This window comes from Equus quagga, chromosome 1, assembly GCF_021613505.1.
Source record: "Equus quagga isolate Etosha38 chromosome 1, UCLA_HA_Equagga_1.0, whole genome shotgun sequence".
NCBI classification, from domain to species: Eukaryota; Metazoa; Chordata; class Mammalia; order Perissodactyla; family Equidae; genus Equus; species Equus quagga.
The window spans coordinates 63,684,383-63,705,789 of NC_060267.1; the positions used below are offsets into that span (position 1 = coordinate 63,684,383).

Consider the following 21,407-nt stretch of genomic DNA (forward strand, 5'->3'; position numbering starts at 1 on the left):
GGAGGAGCCGGAAGGGTTCCTGTTCTTTGCTGCCTCTGGCCAGGTTGCTGTCCTCTCTGTGGAAGGAAACCTGAGCTTGCCGTGTTTGTTTCTTCATCCCTAGGATTCTGCCTTGGTTTCCATGGAAACTGGCTTTGGACCCCTGCGAGGAAAGTTGCACCCTGTGGTGATATTCAGATTTTCCTTTGCCCTGTCCATCTCTGAAGCCGTCTGATTCCTCCTCCCTGTGCCCTCGGGAAGGGCCACCCCAGGGTCGTGCTCAGGAGCCTGAACCAAAGACTCCAGGGGAGTGAGGCCCAGTGGCGTCTGTCTGTCCCCTTTCCTCAGGCCACCTCGCTGAGTGCCTGCTCTGGGCCATGTCTTGATGTGGGTGTTCAGAGGGGGCGCTGATGCCTGCAGCCCTGTGTATAGGGTAGGGGTGGGGCTCTGGTGTCTTGGGGTGCAGCTGAGCAAGCTTAGAAAGATGGGGCTATGAAAGATGAGGAAGGGTGTTACCAGTAGAAGGAACAGCATGAGCAAAGACAGAGACCGGGAAAGGGGGAGAATGAGGAGATGAAGCAGAGAGTGTCTTGAGTGGAATTTTGACTTGATCCTGAAGGCACTAGGGAGCCACTGAAGGCTTTGGAGCTTGTGAATAGCATCAACAGGGACTGCTAACCGAGACCTAGATCACGTGCTTCTTGAGAGCCTGCATCCAGGTTCAGCCCTGTATCCCCAGCAGCATACAAGGCATGATGCAGGGGCTTTATAAATGTTATAAACTCATGAACTGGACAAGTGGGTTGGAAACCCCCATTATAAATGAAGTCGTCCCTATGCATTAATGAAATGAGAGATTAAGGCTGAGGTCAGATTCGGCCCCAGGAGGTATTTTGAAGGCAGTGAAGATGCACAGAATGTGTCAGAGGGGACGTGGCTCTGAGAGTTCATCTTGTCTAACTCCTTCATGTGCAGATGGGGAAGCTGAGGTCAGGGAGGGGAGGCAGCTTGCCAGAGAGCACAGAGTCAATGAAGAACTGGGATCAACTCAAGAGGCCCGCCCTCCCACCTGGGCTTCTCATTGCCCCATGGCTGTGTGCAGCCCTGGGGGACTCCCTGGGCCCATGCACCCCGCCTTGTGGAGATGGGAGGGAGCCAGGATCTGCAGGTGATGAGTGAGCATGCAGTGGGATCCTTGTTGGTTGCGGGACCCCAGCCTGACCCCACTAACCTTCATCAGGGCCTCGGACTCTGGGCCAGGCGCTCCCTGTGTGCCGAGCATCGTGGGGATATTATTTTACTCAAGTTACGTAACTGTCCTGTGAGATAGGTATTATCTGTGGAGAGGTATGGCCCCTCCCACAATGGGCCCTGAGGTTCCTGAGGCCAGAGAGTTCCATGATGAGCCCCACCTCAGCACTGCCCCCTCCAGTCCTGCCCCTCCAGGACAGTGGGATGTCTTCCCACCAGCTGTGCTCTCCACCCCCGCCCCCGCCCCCCGCCCAGCACAGAGCCATCCCAGGACAAGCCTGTGGACCAAGCTGCTGGGCCTGTTTGTCTTGGCTCCCTGGCTTCTCTCCCCTCCCTGGTGGCTGCCTGAGCAGGTGGCCCTCCTGCTAGAGGCCAAGGGGAAATGGGCCAGCAGGCCCAGGCACGGCCCTGAGCTGGGGTCACTCCAGGCCGGGGGGCGCTCCCCACCATGCTCGGGACGATGCGCGAGGGGGTTGCTGAGAGCAGGGCTGGGCTGACATGGACTTCCTGTTGGTTGTGGCTTGGCCCTCTCTGTGGCCGACCCAGAGGAAACAAAGCCTGCTGCCCACGCCTGCACGCATGTCCTCCGTCACACGCCCGAGGCCTGGGCAACGGGGGCCGGTTGGAGGGGATCTCTTTGCAGACTTTGATTTTGGCTGAGCTTACACCTTTGAATTGAAGAGAAGAGCAATTGCTGCCATTTGTCGAGTGCTTGCACGCCATCATCTCATTTGATCCCCACATGTGAGATGGGCGGGACGTCCCCACGTTGCCCAAAGGCTGTGCACTTGCTAAATGGCAAAGGCTGGGTCTGAGCCCAGCGCTGTCCAACCCCGAGAACGTTCTCCGCCGCAGGCTGCCTCCTTTGCCCACTCTCCTGCTGGCCGACTGATGGCCAGTGCCTGGAGGGGCTGGGCTGCCGGGGTTCATGGGAGGGCCGCCAGCTCTGGGTCACCTATGATTCCAAGTCACCCCAAGGCAGAACCATACCTCCCCCTGTCCATCCTGGCTCCCCGGCTCCCTCTGCCGCTTCCCAGCTGTGTCTTCCTGGTCCTGCCTGGAACTCTCTGCCTGACCGTCAATTTCTCTGTCTACATAACAAGCAGGTTGATAGATTTGTGATTTTTCTTTAAGCAGAATTTTTCTGGGACTGAGAATTCCCAAGATTGCCACATGGAAGCCCGGGCTGTGCCAACCTTGGCAGTGCAGAGCTGGTTTACGCAGGCTTCGGGGGCAAGCTCTCAGCCCCTCCCTGGAACCCCCTGGACACCACTTGGAAACCAGCCACCAGATGGGGCTCTGGCCCATTTGCCCCCCATGGAACCACACCCCCAAACCTGGAGCGTCCCACCGGAAGGGGCGTCCCTCCTGTCCTCAGCAGGAGAGCGAGGAGCTGGAGGAAGAGCTTCCCCTGGATCGGGAAGGCGGGACGGCGCGGCTCGCAGCAGGCCGCTACTGGTCTCGTTCTGCTCTTATCTTGAAATCATGGAGGGAAGAAAAGAAATCTCAGTGAGATGTTTGCGTTTATTTCTATTTCTTTTCTTTTCACTTGTTTTCTTTCTTGCTATACAAAGACGGGCTGTATCTGAATCAGGAGAAGCAAGACGAAAAGGTGTTATAATTTCTAAAAGGGGGTGGAAGGAGTTAATGTCTTCAAAAATATGTAAATGTCGTTATTTTTCACACCATGTACGTGGTGTAGAATTCAAAACATACAAAAGAGTATCCAGTGAGAAGAGTCCCCTGTTTTTCCCCAGCCACCAGCTCCCTTCCCTGGAGACGAGCTCTGCTCCCATTGTCTTGTATATTTTTCTAGAGATAGTTTAATAAATATTTTAAAATATATTTTATGTTATTATGTATTTAGTATGTATTAGTGTATGTATTTCCAACTGATGGAGATTCTCTGCTGCACCCTGTTTTTTAATCTGTCTGTTTTTACTCAGTCCATCTTGTTTTATGTCAATATCCGAGGAATCACACCTCTTTCAAGGCTGCGTTGTATTTCATTGTATGGAGACTTCAAAATTTGATATTTATTTAACCATTCCCAAAGATGGACATTTAGATACTTTCAAACAATGCTGCAATGAGTATCCTTGTACATGCTTTGTGTTTCACATGTGTGACTTGATCTGTTAAAAAATTCATAGAAGTATAACTGCTGGGTCATAGAGTACGTGTGCACGTGCAGTTTTGTTACATATTGTCAAGGTGCCTCCCCAGATGTTACACCGGTTGACGCTCCCACCAGCCATGCCTGACGTGGCCTCTTTCCTCAAACCTTTGCCAGCACAGCACATTATCCAACGTTCTGGTCTTTGCCAGTCTGATAGGGAAAGTGGTAACTTTTTGTAGTCTTAACTTGTATTTCTCTCATTATGAGTGAAGTTAAGTGTCTTTTCATTTGTTCAAGAGCCATTTTTATTTCTTTCACTGTGGAAAAAATTTCCTAGTCTTCCTCCATTTTTCTGTTGAGTTCTCGCCTTCCTGCTTATTCATTTGTTTTGTGTATTAGGGTAATTCGCTTGTTGTCTGTGATACATGTAGCAAATATGTTTGTCTAGTTTGGGATTTTATTTGGCACTGTGGGGATTTTTTTGTTGTCATGCAGAACTTAAAAAACTTCTATGTAGTTAAATTTAACCAAATTTATCAATATTTTTATTTATGCCTTCTGGGCTTGGTCATACTTAAAATTAATTTCTGTTATAATGCAAGTTGCAACCTGGAGAGAAAAAGCATTGGATTGAGAATCAGATCTGAGTTTGTAGCCAGCAAACCCCTTCCTTCTTTTAACTTCAAGTTCACCTTCTGTGAAATGGGGGGTTGGCCTTCATTCATTTCTTCGTTCATTCCTTCATTCATCAGCACTGGGTTGGGTACTGGGAACACAGAGATGAATGTTGCGGTCCTTGCCCTCAGGGTCCAATGGGAAAAGACGATGACCCAGCAGTGACATGCAGTGTGCTGAAGGCTGTGACGGAGGACCCCAGTGTATGGAGGCCGCATGTAATGTAGCCCCCCGGAGCGAGGGGAGGAGGGTGTGGGTGCAGAGGTGAAACAGGGACTGCAAGGCAGGCGGGCCGGGGCTGAATCTTGAAGGATGAGAAGGGGTTATTTTGGCAAAGTCACTGGGTGAGGTGAGGTGGGCTGGGTGGCCGAGGGGCAAGCATTCGATGTAGCGGGGGAGGACCTGCGACAGCCTGGGGCCCTCCAGGGACTGTTTCTGGGCCGGTGTCCGACCACAGAGGCTTCTCTGGCCAGGTGGCGGCAGCCTGACGCTGAGCTGAGGCCATGGTCGGCCGTGGAAGACTGCTCGGCAGGGCAGCAACACAATCAGACTTGTTCTTTTGTTGAAGACGGGTAATTGTTTTCATTAAAATGTTGTGACACACTTTCCATGACATTTTTGGTAAAGAATAGTACAATGAATACTTCTTTTGAATATCGCCTAGTTTAAGGAATAAACATTATCACTAGAGTTGAAAAGCCCCGTGGACCGCTCCCAAATTGCATCTCCCTGCCTCCGCAAATGTTGGCTAGAATACGCTGCTGGTGGGCGTGGAAAACGGCACAGTTGCCTCTTCAATGTTCTCACCACAAAAAAGAAATGATGGCTGTGTGACGTGGGGGAGGTGTTAGCCAAGCTACGACAGTCATCACGCTGCAATAGGTAAACAGATCACGTCAACATGTAGTGCACCTTAAATTTACACAAGGTTGTGTGTCAAATATGTCTCAATGAAAAATAGCACGACTGCCTCAGAGAACGTTTTGGCAGCATTTGCTGAAATTGCAGGTGTACATCCCCCTATTATGCAATAATCCCACCCCTAGGTGGTGGAGTTACCTGCACGAGGAGATGTGCATAAGAAAGTCCGTGGCAGTCGTGTTTTTGATAGTGATGGAAACCTCACTTTCCATCAGCAGAAAACCCATTGTGACTTATTTACACCATTGAGCACTGTTGTGAAAATATAAGACCCAGAGCCACGTGTATCGACAAAGATAAAGCTCCAGAATACAATGTTGAGTGGAAAAAAAAGTGCCAGGAGAATACGTGCAGGAGCCGACGTTTACATGAGGCTTAGAGACGTGCACGAGGTTCTGCATTCTGTTAGAGACGCATATGCTTGTAGTAAACATACGAGCACGTGCATGGGGGTGCTAACCTCTGAATCCCCCAGAGAGTCTGCCTCTGGCATGGGCAGAGGAGTAGGATTGGAGAATTCGTGAGAGCCTCGGCTGAATTGATATTTTCTTTCTCAAGCAGAGTGGCGGGCACGTGCCTGTTCCTCATATTCCTCTTTAAAAAAATTTTTAATAATATTTCTGTTTAACCCAATATTTCCAATTATTGTGTCAACATGTAATCAATATAAACATTATTAATGCGGTATTTTACTTTCCTTTTTCCAAACGAGGTCTTCAAAATCCAGTTTGTGTTTTACACTTATGGCACATCTCAACTCGGACAAGCCACATTTCACGTGCTCAGTGGGTGGCCACACTTGGCTAGTGGCCACCATACTGGACAGTGCAGGCTTAACCCATTTCAGGTAGAGGCTGTGTCACGTGACCTCTGAGCTTCCCTTTCTGAACCTGAAAGTCTGTGTGATGAGGAGGATGATTATGCCAATGATGTTAGTAATATCCACCATTTACTGAGCATTTGCCATATGCCAGTATCTTGTATCGTTTCATTTAATCCTCTCATGTAAGTACTCTTTAAAATTATGGTAAAATATAAATGCATAACATTCACCATTTTAACCATTTTTATGTGTGTCATGTTATTTATACTTTTTTCTATGTCCTAAATATTTCATAATAGTTTTATGACACACATGCACATGCAGAGGCTGGTGCTGACTGCCGGCAGCCTTCTCTGTGGTGCTCTGGGAGACGCACAGGGGTCAGGGTGGCTCTCTCCCATCCTCCAGGGAAGTCTGGTGCCTGGGCCGCCCAGAGTTTCGACTGCATCCTCCTTGCCACTGAAGGGTCCTTGGCATGGCAGGCAGACTGGGTGGAGCGCCACTCAGAACTCCAGGAAGAGAGCCCCCTTCTCGGTGAGACTGAAGCAGTCAACTGACCTGAGGTCAGACCAACCGGGTCTCGAAAACATCCTCCTCTTACTAGCTGTGTAACCTTGGGCCAGACACTTCATTTCCCAAGCCTTCGTTCTTAATCCGTAAAATGGGGTAACAGCAATAATTCCCAAGGCTGCTGTGAGGACTAAGTAAAATCGTGTATGAGAAACCTGGTCATTATTACTCTTTATGGGGAGGTCAGGGGCACAGAGGCAGGACATGTCCACCCCCATCTCGGGCTCCCTTTCCTCATCAGCACAGCAGGGCAGCAGCCCTGCCCATCAACCTCTTAGGCTTGTTGAGTGGATGTAATAAAAGGAAAGAGTTGTGAATGTTTATTGTGTTACTGGGGTTACACGGATGGTCTCATTTACTCATTCTCGTGGAGCCCATGTCATAGAGGAAGACACAGCCTTGGAGTGGTTGACCCCACTCGAAGTCACGTGGCTAGTCAGCTGTCTGGTAGGACAGGGGCAAGTTGGTAAGCTGGATGCAGGCTGATTCATCAGGTGGGACTTTACTCGAGGTGCCCTCAAGTGGCTTGGGTCTTCTCTGAAGGCCAAACCACCAAGTCCCCTGAGGTCATTCAGGTTCTCAGGGTCCTCTGGCCTTCGGCTGTAGCCCAGGCCATCACCAGGTGAGCCTCCAGCGGGGGACCCTACTGGATTCTGACCCTCACTCAGCCCAGGACTCCTTATCTGGCTGAATCCTCAGGATCCGGCCTTACTTCTGAGGCCAAAGGGCCCTGCTTGCCCATGGTCCTGCCTGAGGGGTCCTGTCCACCTCTCCCTGGGGCCTGCCTTCCTGTCTCACTGCTGGCACCTTGGGCATTATCTCGGGAGTGGGTGCCCATCACACAAGCCAGCCCCCAGCTTTCTTCCTGGGGAGGATGGTTGGGTGGACCAAGGCTCCCAAGCCTGGGGTCCTTTCCAGGCCACCACAGTGGAGCTCTGTTATTTCTCCCCCCAGATGTGGTGGTTAAGAACAGCTGGAGTCAGATGCTCTGGCTTTGAACTCTGGCTGGAACCTGCCTAGGGAAATTTTCCTAACTTCTCTACGTTTTCCCCCAAAATAAAATGGGAATAACAGTACCTAACCTCGCAGAGTTGTTGTAAGGAATAAATGAGCTTATGTATGTGACGAGTTTAGAGCAGAGCCTGGTATAAAGTGAGAGCCCGGGAGTGTCGATGGAGAGGAAGATGATGATGGACATGACGATGATGGTGATGACAGTGACAGCGGGCCATGACATTTGCATGGAGTGATACAAATTTCAATTGTCCTGAGGTTGGGGAACACTTCACAAGGTCCTTGATTTTTCCCTGCACCCTAAAGACATTTAAACGGTAGACCTCATTCAAAACAAAACAAACCTACCCAGTTTTTTAGAAGGAAATGGGGGAAAAAATCCCCAAGTTGATGGGAACATTATATATTTTAGGAATATTCTAGGAAATATTTTTCAATGTTTTGCAAACTGCAGGTCATGACCTGTTAGTGGGTAATGAAATCAATTTAGTGGATCGTTTCCAGCATATTTTTAATAAAAGAGAAAAATAATTATTAAATAGAAAGGAAAATGTCAGAATACTTCGTGAGTATTAAAAGTAGATATGTTTTATGAAACATTTGTTTCCGTGTTACAGATTTATATTTACCTAAATGTGCATACTGGATTGCAGTGTAAATGCCTTTCTTATTGTGGGTCTTTGTCAAAAAAGTTTGAAAAACAGTCAGTAGGAAACTACAGTGGGGTTGCTGAGGGATCCCATCTCGTTTGAGCCTTTTTTTTTAGTTTCTTCCTCATTTCCAAGCAGAGTAGAATATAGACGTTAAGCATCTCTGTTCCTCTCTGCAGAATCAGCTTCCCAGGGCCACCTGGACCTCACGGAGCTCATTGGCGTCCCACTGCCCTCGTCCGTGTCCTTTGTCACCGGCTATGGTGGCTTCCCAGCCTACAGCTTTGGGCCTGGCGCCAACGTCGGCCGCCCAGCCAGGACCCTCATCCCGCCCACCTTCTTCAGGGACTTTGCCATCAGCGTCACGGTGAAACCCAACAGTGCCCGAGGCGGTGTGCTCTTTGCTATCACCGATGCCTTCCAGAAGGTCATCTACCTGGGCCTGCGGCTCTCGGGCGCGGAGGATGGCCACCAGCGGGTCATCCTATACTACACGGAGCCCGGCTCCCAAGTGTCCCACGAGGCTGCTGCCTTCCTGGTGCCCGTGATGACCCACAGGTGGAACCGCTTTGCCGTGATCGTCCGAGGCGAAGAAGTGAGCCTCCTCGTGGACTGCGAGGAGCACAGCCCCGTCCCCTTCCAGCGGTCTTCGCAGCCCTTGGCTTTCGAGCCCAGTGCGGGAATCTTCGTGGGCAACGCGGGAGCCACGGGGCTGGAGAGATTCACGGTGAGTCCGAATCCTGCCATCAGGGAGGCCGCTGGACACCGTGCAACAAACCCAAGCAACTGTTCTTGTTACTGTTTTGTTCTGTGTCCTCAAAGAGGCGTGTGTGTGTGGTGGGAAGAAAGCGAGCCTTGGAACGCAAAACTTACATCCAGTCTTAAGTTTTCTGTGTAGCCTGATGATTTTAGACACCACCCAGTTCTCCGATCCTCTCTGAGTGTCTGTAAGCGGGGAGAAGACCTACGCCACGGGGTCATAGAGTCAAGTGAGACAGCCCGTGTGAGAGCACCGTGTGCACTTGAAGGCACTGTAGGAAGAGTAACGACTGTTAACAACCTTCAGTGATTTTATCTTTGGCGATGGCTGGCAGTTGCTCTTGGTAATTTCTGCCAAGGTAGAATAAGCTAGAATGCCTGAGTGAGAGGTAGTTTCTCTCTGTCCTTCTGGACAGTGTGCCCTGAAAAAATATCAGAAAACTGACTTTGCTGTCAAAATGCGCTCTTATGAATAAGCCATTCGAAAGAAAATCCATATGTTCTTGTAGTTGCTCGTGAGGTGAGCACACGTCCTTGTTGGCGCTTTACCTCACTGACACGAGGCAGTACCGTGGGGCAGAGTTTGGTTTATTTCTAGTACAGTTGAAGACAGTGAATTTTAAGAAGTTAAAATCTGATTAACGATTTTTCAACACTCACTTTGGGAGAGTGGTGGAGAATGAACTGACGAATGGGAGGCGAGGAGGTGAGAGTGGAGGGAGGGAGGCCGGCTGGCAGCTCTTCTTGGGATGTGGCCTTCCTGCACAGAAGCTTCGAGCTGCAGGGGAAACCCTTTCTGGGAGAGGGAGATGGGCCTGCCACTGACAGCTGGGGGTCTGGGGACCCGTGAGGAGGCTGTTGTGTTAGTCTGTGCTTCGAACACAGTACTCTCCCAGGGCCTTGCTCGTTCTAGGACTCATGTTACATTGGCCCAAGGAGAGCCGCCTAAGTGAGAGCAGGCCAAGAGGTGGCTTGGTCTCCTTGTCACGGCCACAGGCAGCACGTTCTCACACCCTGTTGTCTCTGCTACACAAACAATCGTGTTTCCCACTGGTGGTCGTGCTGTAGACATGCAAGTGGTGGCTTCTGACCCCTCTGCTTTTCCCCAGGGCTCCATACAGCAGCTCACTGTCCACCCGGACCCCGGGACTCCTGAGGAGCTGTGTGAAGCTGAAGAATCCTCGGTGAGCCCCCATCTCCGCCAGCCCCCCACCCTGACGGTGGGCCCTGTAGCCCCAGCAGCCAGTCGACTGACCGGAAGGGCTGGGAGCCAGGCAATTCTTTATCCCCAACGTCATGGAGCCTCTGAAATCGCTTATCTTGGCAAGCGCTGCCTCAAGTCCTATTTTGGGCTTTTTGGCTTTACTTTATTTTTTTTTAAGAGCTTCAGCCATCTCTGTGGTGTGAGGGGTTGTGTTTCTCCTAAGGTGTTAGGTTCTTCCGTGGCTGTGCCAGTCAATGGCCTGGTTTCCAGACTTCCTGCCAAGAGAGGGTGTCAGGATTCTAAAATCAAAGTTAAAACTCGAAGACATTCTGGGTGGTATGAGTTCCTACAAAAACAGACCTAAATTTAGCTTTTATGCTTGGCAAATGAATCAGTTCCTAAGTTGGGGATGGGGTGGTGGGCAGGGAAGAAAGATGGGTCTTTTTCCCCTCCCTCCCTCCCTCCCTCCCTCCCTCTCTTCCTCCTGACCCCCCTTGGGATTTACTAAGCACCTTCGGTGCGACAGCCCTGTGGGGATGCTGGGGATAAAGGGATAAGCTGGGAACTGTCCCATCCTCAGGCTGCTCACACACACTTGCACACCCAAATGCAGTGACAGAGCTAGCTGGGTGTGATGGAACTCGGGGGAGCTCCTCAAACCCAGACTCTGCGGGCCGGGTGGGGCAAGAAGGTGAAAGAGGAGGGACCAGGAGCAGGTCGGGGGCAGCTGATGCCTGTCCAGTGACGAGCGAGCGTTAGCCAGGGGAGGAGGAAAGGCACTCCAGACAGAGGCCGTGGTGCAGAGTCAGAGGCAAGCAGAGCGTGGCATCTTCCCAGAGCTGCTGGGGCTCTTTGGGGGGTGTCAGCCCCCAAACAAAACATACGTCGATTTCATTCATTTAGTAAAAAATGCCGCCGATTTCGTTGGAAAGCCCTTCAGAGGTGGACTGTGGCTCTGTAACAATGCTCAGGCTCCTTCAGGCTGTGGCCCCGGCCTGGCGTTCACATGAAGCCGAGAGAAGGGAAACCTCCTGTATCGATCCCTTCATCTCTGCCTTGCTGTAAATATTGAAAAAGCAGAAACAACCCGAGTCCACGAGTAAGGGATCGTTCACAAAATCACGGCACCCAGGCTCCTGGGCTGCCACTGGAAGCTGAATTATGAGGATTAGGCAGCACGAGGAAGCCATACTTCAAATGTAATGGCTCCCGACGTCAGACTCCAGTGGCAGCCACGCAAGGATTGGGAGAGCCTTCTGACAGAGACTGAGGGAACCTGGACAAAATGAAAGTAGGTCTGTTAGAGAGCCTGTAAACTGACTGTAGTTTTTTGTTTACTTGAGCATTACAATGTGGAAGGAACAGAAGAGTAGCTCGGCATGCGCACCGTTCACACGCTGGCCCGTCCGTCCGCTGTCTCTGTCGTCTCTCTCTCACATGCACACGATCCTCCAGTGTGAGTTTCTGTGACTCCTCTCCAAGTTGTAAACTGCTCCCTCTCTGCCCCGCCTGGTTTGTCCCCACACAGGCGTCGGGAGAGACCAGCGGGCTCCAGGAGACAGACGGAGTGGCTGAGATCTTGGAGGCCGTCACCTACACCCAAGCCCCGGTGAGTGCTGGCAGCTGCGCCGGTCGTCTGGACCGGCTTTTGTGGGAATGAGAGTTAGGGAAGAGTACCCAGAGCCCCAGCTCTGACGTCTCTGTTCTCAGATCCAGGACTTCGATCGTCGGCTCCTCTGGGAGGTCAGGAAAGTGCTGGCCGGTGGGCATTTTGCAAAATCCCCAGTGCACTGGGATGCCGGTTACCTCCGTGCCACCCTGTGCTGAGGCCACGAGAAGCATATGTTGTGCTTTATTGTCTCCCAGCTCTGTGAGCTTAGGTGACTTACTCAGCCTCTCTGAGCCTCAGCTCCTTTTCCATCAATGATAATCAGAGTCCTATCTCGTGGGGTTGTTGCAAGGGTCCGGTGAGGCAGTGCAGGGTCAGGTCTCAGCTTGGTGCCTGATGAGGGAAGTGGCCCTGAACGGTGGCTGTTGTCACATTTGCTCAAGGCTCTGGCTCTGAGCAGGAAGTCGGCCCCCACTCCTGCGAGATGCAGAGTCTTCCCAGGAGCTCCCTTCTGGCCCCATGGGAAAGGCAGCCGTCCTCCCAGGGCGCCGGCCTCCTCCCTCCTGGGAATGTGCCCGGTCGCCGAGACAAGGAAGTGCTTTCGAAAGCATGAGTCAGACCCGTGGAGACACCAGGAGCCCATTTCTAAAGAAACAACCAGCAGTGTGTGAGTCATTGAACACAAAAACCCCAGCAATTTCTTCAACTTGTCTCACACTATAAACTCGTCTCTGGTAGAAGAGAGAGAGGTGCAAATAAGGCAGAGGCTAGGAGTTAGAGCCCTCTGGGACAGCGGTGTGGTGGGGCAGGAGAGGACCGTGGTCTGTTAGTGCTGGAGGGACTTAAGGGTCACCTCTTTCTGTACAGAGGTGCACGGAGACCCGCCCTTTGTACAGGTGGGCGGACAGGCCAGAGAAGGGAGGAGAGTGACCTAGGGCACTGGGGCGGAGCTGAGGCTAGAACACAGGTGGCTGGCTGCCCCCTCCAGGATTTAGGCCATGACCTTGTGCTCCTGGTGTGGGCAGTGTTGCAGAGGACCAGCCCCAGGACCACAGCCAATTCTTGGGCAGCTGGGATGGAGGAGTCAAGGGTCCAGGGTGGCCGCCTAGGCATTGACTGGGGAGGTGGCTACTCTGGCACTGTTGCAATCCTGCATGCCGGTCAGCTCTTGGCCACCCCCTCGGCATGTCCAGGGTGCAGGGCAGTAGGGCACAGAGCAGTGATTCCTTGGGCCTTCTAGCCTGATGCTGCCCCTGGAGCACCAGTTCACAGCTGGGAGCCAGACCAACTCAGGCAGAGGCCTGTAACCCCAGAGGGAAGGACTCTGAGAGAGGGACAGGAAAGGGGAGCAGGGTCTGAGAGCATGAGATGATCATGGGGGCACGGGTTGATCAGGGAGGGCTTTCTGGCAGAGGGGGCATTGGAGCCGGACAGCTTTGGACAGGGGTAGAGCAATGGGAGAGGAAGGAAGAGGACTAGCATTTCTAGATGCCCACCGTGCGCCTGGTGCTGACTTTAATCCTTGCAACAGCCTTGCAAGGGAGATGGCAGCCGAGGCTCAGGGGGAGGGTAGCTTTGCCGGCTCCCAGGGTGACTGGCGGAGTCAGGAGCCGAGCCTGGGCCTCCCCTCCTGGGCCACAGTAGTGCAGATGCAAGCCAGATGTGGGAGGGCACTGCGGCTGGGAGGGGCTGAGGAATAAGTTCCCGAAGCGTCTGGGGAAGTGAAAAGTGATCTGATGGACCTGGCAGACTCGGGGCACCCCAGCCACCTTCCTGGATCCCCCAGCCTGCTCTCCTCAGTGGTTTTGAGAGAATGGTGCAGATCCGAGTCCCACCAAGTGTGTCTTCACCTTGGCCACTTACTGGTTGTTGCCCTTGAGTCAGTAACTTAACCCCTCCAGTCTCAGTTTCTTCGTCTGTTCGGATGGAGCGTGCCTGGATCCTCAGGTCCATTTGAGAGTCAGGTGAATTGACTCGTGTGAAACATGCGGGTGGTGCCTGGCGTGCGGCAGCTCTCCATGAACGTTTGCTATTGTTACTGTTGACTGACAGGCTCATTGTGAGGATTGGAGAGGTGGTGTGTTAGAATGCCCCGTTCCTCTTGGAGTCCCCTCCCTGCCACCTGCTTCCTGGTTAGCACCCCTGTGGCTGCCCTCAGTTCTTGAGAGAATTCCCCTTGGGCCTTGGCTGTGGGCCTGGAGGCCCTGTGGGAAGGCTGTGGGGCTGTGGGTCCTGACGCTGCTTGTCTGTTCCTGAGGTCAGAATCCCTTCCTGGTGTTCCCGGCATTGCCCTGCAGAGCTCTCAGTCCCCTGGCCTCGTTTGCGGGGCAGTGTTTTCCCATTCATTCCCCAGAGCACGCACTGAGGCATGGAGTGAAGGGCTTTGTCCCCAAGGCTGCCCAGCCTGGAGGTGGCAGAGCCAGGGCCGGGTCCACGGCGCTGTCAGTTGTGTCACCCCCAAGCTGGGGACTTCTCCCTCAGCATCTCCTGGAAGGGCTCCGTGGCTCCCTGCACGGCCATCCCTCCACGACAGGGGAATTACCCTCTTCTCCCAGATGCTCTCCTCCCCTCTCTGTCTGGCTTCTCTCTTGGAGTGATTCTCACTTCCCTGTCCTCATCCTTTCCAACCTGCCACTGGCCAAGACACAAGCCATGAGCAGCCAAACTGAATCATGGGCTGCCTGCGCTGGCAAGGACTTAAAAAGCCAGCCTTCCTCACCTCCTTCCCCATTTAGGGTAGGAGTCTCTGCTACTCCATTCTTCCTGCTGCTAAGTCAGCTTCTGCTGACACACCTTTCCATTTCTGGAAAGTTCTATCTTATGCTGAGTTAGAATTAACAGTCCTGTGGTTCTCAGCCCTGGCTGTGCATCAGAGTCACGTGTGTGCGTGGATGGGGGCGGGGACAGTGGTGGGGAGTCTTCAGAAAGACTTCTGCCTGGGCCACATACCTGGACATTCGGATTCGGTGGGTCTGGAGTGAGGTCCTAGACTCGGTGCTTACAGGAGCCCTGCGCAGAGCCACAGCTGGGACCTGTCTTCCAACCACACCCAAATGCTGTTTCCCAAACACATTAAGCATCTCTCCATGCCTGGGTTCCCGTAGTTCTGTCTGTCTGAGGGCCCTTCCCCACCCCTCTGTCTGCCTGGCCAATTCCGTCTTCGGGACCCAGCGCACAGCCCCAGGTCGGAGGCCACAGCTCCTCTCCCCGCACTTGGCTCTCACTTCTGCTCTCACGGGTCACGTTCAGTCACAGTTCTGTCTGAGTCTGGGTCTGGGTCCGTGTCTCCCGACAGTCTCACAGTTTGAGGGCAGACACCATGTCTTATTTATTCATTTCTATATCCCCAGGGATCAGCCAAGGACCTGGCACACAGTAGGCCCCCAGGAAATATGTGTTGAATGAGTAAATCTGATTGTGTGAATGCGAGTTGGGGCTCAGCAAATCAGGACACTTTTAATAGAAAGTCTTAGGACTCGACGTTGCTGTTTGGTCACAGGCCACACTGTTCCCCATCCGCACTCATTCCTGAAAACCAACAGCCACCGGCTGGAGGCAGGACACAGGCCCTGCCCACCGAGGGTCAGCTCGCCAGATCCGTGCTCTGCCCTGAAGGGGCGCTTGTGGCTGCCTCCCGGGAATTTGCCAAGAGGTCTCAGTCACTTCCAGTGAATACTGCAGGTCCAACACTGGTCAGCAGGAGCCTTCCATCCACCCCACTCCTTGAGCTCAGACAGAGATGAGACTGTCCGAACACCGACACTGTGTTCTCTGGGCTCAGGAGGTACTTCCTGGTCCTGCGTCTCGGGGTGACGTCATGGCCTTGGTGGCCCCCGGTCAAGATTTTTCCCTAGATCTCTGAACTATTCTGTGTTTTCAACTCTTGGGGTTTTTTGTTTGTTTCTTCGTTTTTCTCTAGTTGGTAAAGTTGGTTAAGACATTGACTGGCTTTGGAAAAGCTGCACGGATCCTGAAGTTTCCTTGGAAAGATTCAGACACACCTTTCATTTCATAGGCATCCAGCGCACATCCAGGCCTGGATTTACACAGCGTTTACTTAGCGCAGCCTGCTTCGTTCGTTTGTTCATTCATTCACCCCCTCATCTAACAGATCTTTACTGAGCATCTCCTCTGTGCTGGCCCGGGATGCAGGGATCACAGAGATGGGGTCCCTGTGCTCAGAGAGCTTCGGCCAACATTAGCAGAGTCGCTACAAACTGAACAGAACTTAGTGACGCCAAGCGTGCGCCTTTGTCAGGCCCTGGGAGGCTCAGTGATTACCCAGGGGCACGGGGGGCAGGGCCGGGCTTTCTTCCGGGTATATTCAGCGCTCTGTGGAAATGATTTTCTCCAATTGATATGCACTGCCATTTTTCTGTTTTCCTGCTAAGTAAATCCTTTCGGTTTCATTTTTCCTCCCTTCAGTCTAAAGAAGCAAAAGTTGAACCCATAAGCACACCTCCAACTCTATCCCCTCCGTCTGAGGATGCAGAGCTTTCCGGTGAGCCTGTACCTGAGGGGACCCTGGAAACCACCAAGTTGAGTGAGCCTGTACCTGAGGGGACCCCGGAAACCACTAATTTAAGCGTCATCCTGCACAGCAGCCCTGAGCAAGGCAAGTCCCGGCGCACCTTTGTACGCAGTGTATTGAGTGACAACTGTATGCCCAGCCCAAGTGATGGGTGGAACATAGAGCATCTCATTCAACCTTTGGCTTGGGCTTTTGCCAGGGCTCCTCTGCACGGCTGAGGAAGGAATTATCCCATCCTCATTTTACAGACCAGATGGGGAGATCGAGTCACAGAGCTGTTACGTCACCTAACCGAGGCTCTGCGCCTTGTAAATGGCAGAACTGCTTTTGATCTCAGACCCCTGAAGTTTTAATCCCCGGACTCCGCCCCTCCAGAAGGGGCTGAGCTTCAACAGAAAAGCTTCTAATAATTGTTGCTGCATATTAAATACCTCCTTGTCAGGTGTTTACATACTTCACCTCCAATGCTGATGATACATCTCCTAGTTGCTATTATTAGCCAGTATTTTACAGATGGAAAAGGGGACGCTTGTGAAGGTCACTGCGGTGCCCATAGTCACACAGCCAGTGAGTGGTGGCCTGACCCGGTGCCCACCCTTCCCAGCCTCGGCCACAACACCCTGACTCTCAGGATGGATCATGTCATCTAAACTCCTGGGGGCACACATGGGAAACTGGTGGCCAGAGAGGGGCAGGCACCCAGCAGGTCAGCCACAGGCCCTGGGGGGTGCTGGCTCCCCATCTGGGGCTCTCATCTCTGCCCATTGTCCCTCCAGCCGTGCAGAGGAGCCCTGGCAAAAGCCAGTGTCCCATATCATCCCTCAGGCCACAGGGGGACGTGTGCCCCAGGCCTGGGATGGGCTGCATTCTCTGCCCTTTATCAGAGGAGCAGCCCTTCAGACGGAAGTCATAGCCAACATGAGAGCACTGAGATTTAGGTACAAGGTCAGGAAACCACCCAGCCACCCAGGAAAGATTGGTTGGTCAAACTGCATGTCATTCATATGTACATCCCAGAAACTGGTGGTGCAGAGGATTCAGTGACCCAGGGCCTCGCTCAGGGTGCACTCCCGAGAAAAAGCGTATTTCAAAGTGGTGTGTATGCTCTGATCTAATTTTGAATACGTGTTATCTGTCCCTGTTTATCTATAGCCGTGTAGAGCAACGTGTGTGTGTGTGTGTTAGAATAATATACCACAAAATGCTCTGAGTAGTCATCTCTGGGCGGTTGGATTTTGGGTGGTTTTTCTTTTCTTTTTTGTACTTCTGTATTTTATAAGTCTTCTGCTTTATCGTTATTCTTTTTACTTCTGCCATCAGTAAACAAATGTTATCTTAACAGCTAAACTTGGGAAGTCTGTGGGTGATAGAAAGTATACAGGACTGAATAGAAAAATTGTATAATAGTTTATTAAAGTCATAATGAAACCAGGAGTCAGGGTGTTGCTGTGGAAAGACTGCAGGGAACACAGACAGCTTGGCTGGAAGCCCTGCTCAGCCACCTAGGTGCTGTCGGTGGCAAGTTGCTTAACATTTCCAAGCTTTAGATTCTTCCACTGTGCCCTGTGAGTGTCCCCGCCCCCCGGGGATGGGAGGACCGAAGGCAGCCACGGCCGGCGCGGATGTGAAAGTGGTTTATGAAGCGTGAATGCCGTCCTCCTGGGTGGACCCGGCATCGCTGAGGGGGGCGAGGAGCGGGCAGAGGCTGCAGGGCGGGGCGGGGGCCTCTCCTAGGCTGAGGGCTGAGAGCAGAGGAGGTGGGAGCCAAGTGCAGACTGGCACCCAGATCTAAGCACAGCTTGCCTGTTCCCTGGGACCAGCCACCCTCCTTCCCTGGCACACAAAAGGCCAACCGGAAATGACAGAGCTGGCTGAAACGTTCCTGCTCTTACTGGGTCAACAGCTCAGACGATGAGGAGAAGGGGCCTGAGCCGGAGCCCCGTCCCTGGCTGGGGAAAGGCCCCAGAAAGTTTTATTCCAAGCTTCACTGACACCATCTCGGCCCAGGGCACACGCCACCCCCCCACCTTCCCCCACTGGGTGGGAACTTGGAGGCCTGGGGTCCTGCTGGCTGCTTGCACAGCAGCCCCTGGCGGTCAGGATAGGGAGGACGAGAGGGAGTGGCCGTGAGGGGCTGACCTCTCCTGGGCGTGAAGTCCTTCAGATGCGTGTGGGTTCTCTTGTATGGTTCAGCGCCTCCTCCCGACGCTGTCCTTACTGTGCGACGTGCGTGACACAGCCTGGGTGGAAAGGCCCCCTCCAGCTGCTTACTCTCTGTGGGACCTTGTTCCTCTTCTGCAAAATGAGGTTAAAAATAATAAGGTGCTAATATGTGATCAGAGCAGGACACGCACTCTATGGGGTGACGGAGGGAGACTGAACACATGGGGTTTCCGTCCTGGCTCTGCCCCCTGGCTGCAAGCTGATGCCAAAGGCCTGGTAGGTGCGACAGCCGGCTGCAGGAGGAGGAAATGAGGGGTGCAGGGCCGTGCTTTGCCTAGGCCCCCCTGGAACATGCAAGCCTTCGTGTTAGTATAATTTCTTCTTTGCTTTAGGATGGCATTTGTTTTTTAAATTGCAAAAGAAATATTTGCTTGTGATAACAGTTCAATCAATGCGGAGTTGTGTGAACCAAAAATATAGTTTTTTCCTCTCCTATCCTCTGGAGGAAACCAATCTTAAGCATTGTGGTTTAGCCAAGCATATACATACACACACGTATATACATATATATGTATGTATTATATATGTTATATAGTAATAATTGTTGCATAACACATACGGCTATATAATTGTATATATAATGATAAAATATGTGTATTCATATATAGGTTCTTTCCCTTTTACAAATTTGGAACCGCACTGCCAGGGAACATTCCTGGACGGCTGACTGTACACCCGGGGCCGTCCTCGATGCTTTTCTTGCATTGATTTATTTGATCCTTATGACACATAATCCTGAAAACAACCTGATGAGGTAGGAATTATTAGCCCCAATTTACAGGTGAGGAACCCGAGACACAGGCTAAGCGACCTGCCTCTCCACGTCTCTTTTTCTGTAGCTTTTTTTCCCTCTTAATCCTGTGTTATGGACATCTTTTCAAGTCAATAGGTGAAGAGATACCTCATTCTTTTCAAGACTGCAAAATGCAGTTATTAATTACAGAACTTCCGCTTCCCGCAGGCTCTGGTGAGATCATGAATGACACGCTGGAAGGAGCTCAGACAGTGGACGGTGCCCCCATCACAGACGTCGGCTCAGGAGACGGAGCCGTCCTTCATGTCATCGAAGAGGTGAGTCAGTGCTCATGTCATCTGACTGGTCAGTAGTAGATTTGTTTGCTGGATGGGGACTTGTATTGGGCACTGAGAGGACCCCCAGGGTTTTAGCTGAACATCATGGAGACTGCCTCTCTCCTGCTGGCACAGAGGAGGCAGGGGTCCCAGGGCCCCACTGGCTCTCCAGGGATGCTCCAGGATAGGGGGAGGAGAGGCAGCAGAAGCTGGTCCTCACGCCTGCCTGGGGATGAACGTCTGTCCTCAGCACAGCATCGCCTCCCTCCCGCTTGCCTCTGAAGATGCACAGCCTCTCCGCCCTGAGAGCCCCTTCCACACAGAGCAGATTAACTGCAGGTGTGTCTACTCTGTTGCTCGGTAATTGGCTTTTCATCCGCAAAGCCAATTTTTTTAAATGGTGGACACAGTAGGGTGCCACATTAAAGCAAGTGCATTTTTCCCACCAGGGCCTCTGCTAAACACCCATAGTGTCAGCTCATTCTTTCTACTCTCCTGAGATGAAAACTCAGGCACTTATACTCTCCCCATCACTCTCTGGTAACAGGCTGTTTTCACAAGTATTTTCAAAGTCCAGTCCTGCATAATATCAATCAATAAAAATACAAGTGCAACCCAGCCAGGGAAGGGAGGCACGGTTAAGGATTTCCTCTCTATTTTTTTTTCCTGAGGAAGAGTTGCTCTGAGCTAACATCTGTGCCAATCCTGCTCTGTTATTTTGTATGTGGGACCCCTCCACAGTGTGGCTGGTGAGTGGAGCAGGTCCGTGCCCGGGGTTCCGAAGCTGCGAACTCCGGCGGCCGAAGCAGAGCACATAGAACTTTAACCACTTGGCCACAGGACCAGGCCCCTCTCTATTTTCTTACTGCTTTTTCCTCCCTTTCATGACCTTCCCAGCCCCCTCCTGCTGGAACTTTCTCTCGTGGGGGCTTTTGTGATTCTTCAGAGGTCGTCCTGCAGGGGACCTGGGACCCAAGTTCCGTTGTTGGCTTTTAGCTTCTGCCTGGGTGTCCACCCCACTGGTCACCCTTCTCCTCTAGGTGGCCCCTTGAGTAGAGTCCATTTCCAGATGGCCTTAGCTGGCTCCCTTTGGAGGTGTCATGTCTGGTCTAACTCCAGGTAGACGCAGCAGGACTGACCTGTCTCTTTCTCTGTCTCTGTCTCTGTCTCCACTCTGGGTCTAGATGGCTCCTGCTTTCACCTTTTGTATTTCCCTGGAGAGAATCAGGTACCAGTCCCTTTGTGTCCCAAATTCCCAGGACTGCATATCCAGCTCACCAAATGGTTTGTAGTGGGGAGAGGGGAGAGGAAAAGCCACAGCTCACAGAAAAGTCTCTCCGAAGGAATTCATCCTCTCATCATTCAAGCTCAGAGTGAACCTCACCCTTTCTTACATGGCCTGGATACAGGTGATGGGCTGATGCTGGTGGAGGCAATTCTGTTTCACGTCTCAGCAAGTCCCACCCAGGTGGTCTGGCTCCTTCTTTAGAATCTGGAGGTTACCTGATGCCTGTGGGGTTGTTCTTGCCTTTGGGGCTTTAGTTGACATTGAGTTAGAAAGAGTCTCATTTGAAAATCCTGTGATATCATCGTTTCTCTATTTTAGGGGGATAATTCTGCAAGGACTTAATAGGTTATATGAAAAAAGGGTTCTGTGGTCAAATAAGTTTGGGAAAAGTTCCAGTCCATATTCCTCTTATTATAGGCTCTGAGAAGTCCTGCAGCAAGGAAATCTGTCTCCAACTTTGATCACCCTAGCCTTTTTAGTATCAAAAAGAATTACTTTTTGGAAAAAAGAAAAACCCAAAATTAAGAAAAAAAAACTTTGGAAAACTGAAATAAAGTATAGTCAGCTAGGTGACACCAGCAGCCAAAGGCTGCTCTCTGTTGCCATTTCCCACATCTGCTGTGTAACCTTCAGAGAATCTGCCTGTGCATTTCCCGAGGAAACTGAGTCACAGGGAAGGTGAAGATGCAGGGGTGTCCCGTCTGGAGAAGGCTGAGAGGA

The 21,407-nt window shown here is 52.0% G+C and overlaps 1 protein-coding gene across 1 annotated transcript in view; it reads left to right on the forward strand.

The window, feature by feature from the left end:
- The window catches only part of COL15A1 (collagen type XV alpha 1 chain), a 102,254-nt gene that overhangs the window by 26,496 nt on the left and 54,351 nt on the right, over positions 1-21,407 (forward strand). The window contains exons 3-7 of the mRNA XM_046666190.1: positions 8,182-8,729; positions 9,871-9,945; positions 11,494-11,574; positions 16,000-16,189; positions 19,290-19,399. Coding sequence (XP_046522146.1) covers positions 8,182-8,729; positions 9,871-9,945; positions 11,494-11,574; positions 16,000-16,189; positions 19,290-19,399 — 1,004 coding nt within the window. The remainder of the gene's footprint in view (positions 1-8,181; positions 8,730-9,870; positions 9,946-11,493; positions 11,575-15,999; positions 16,190-19,289; positions 19,400-21,407) is intronic.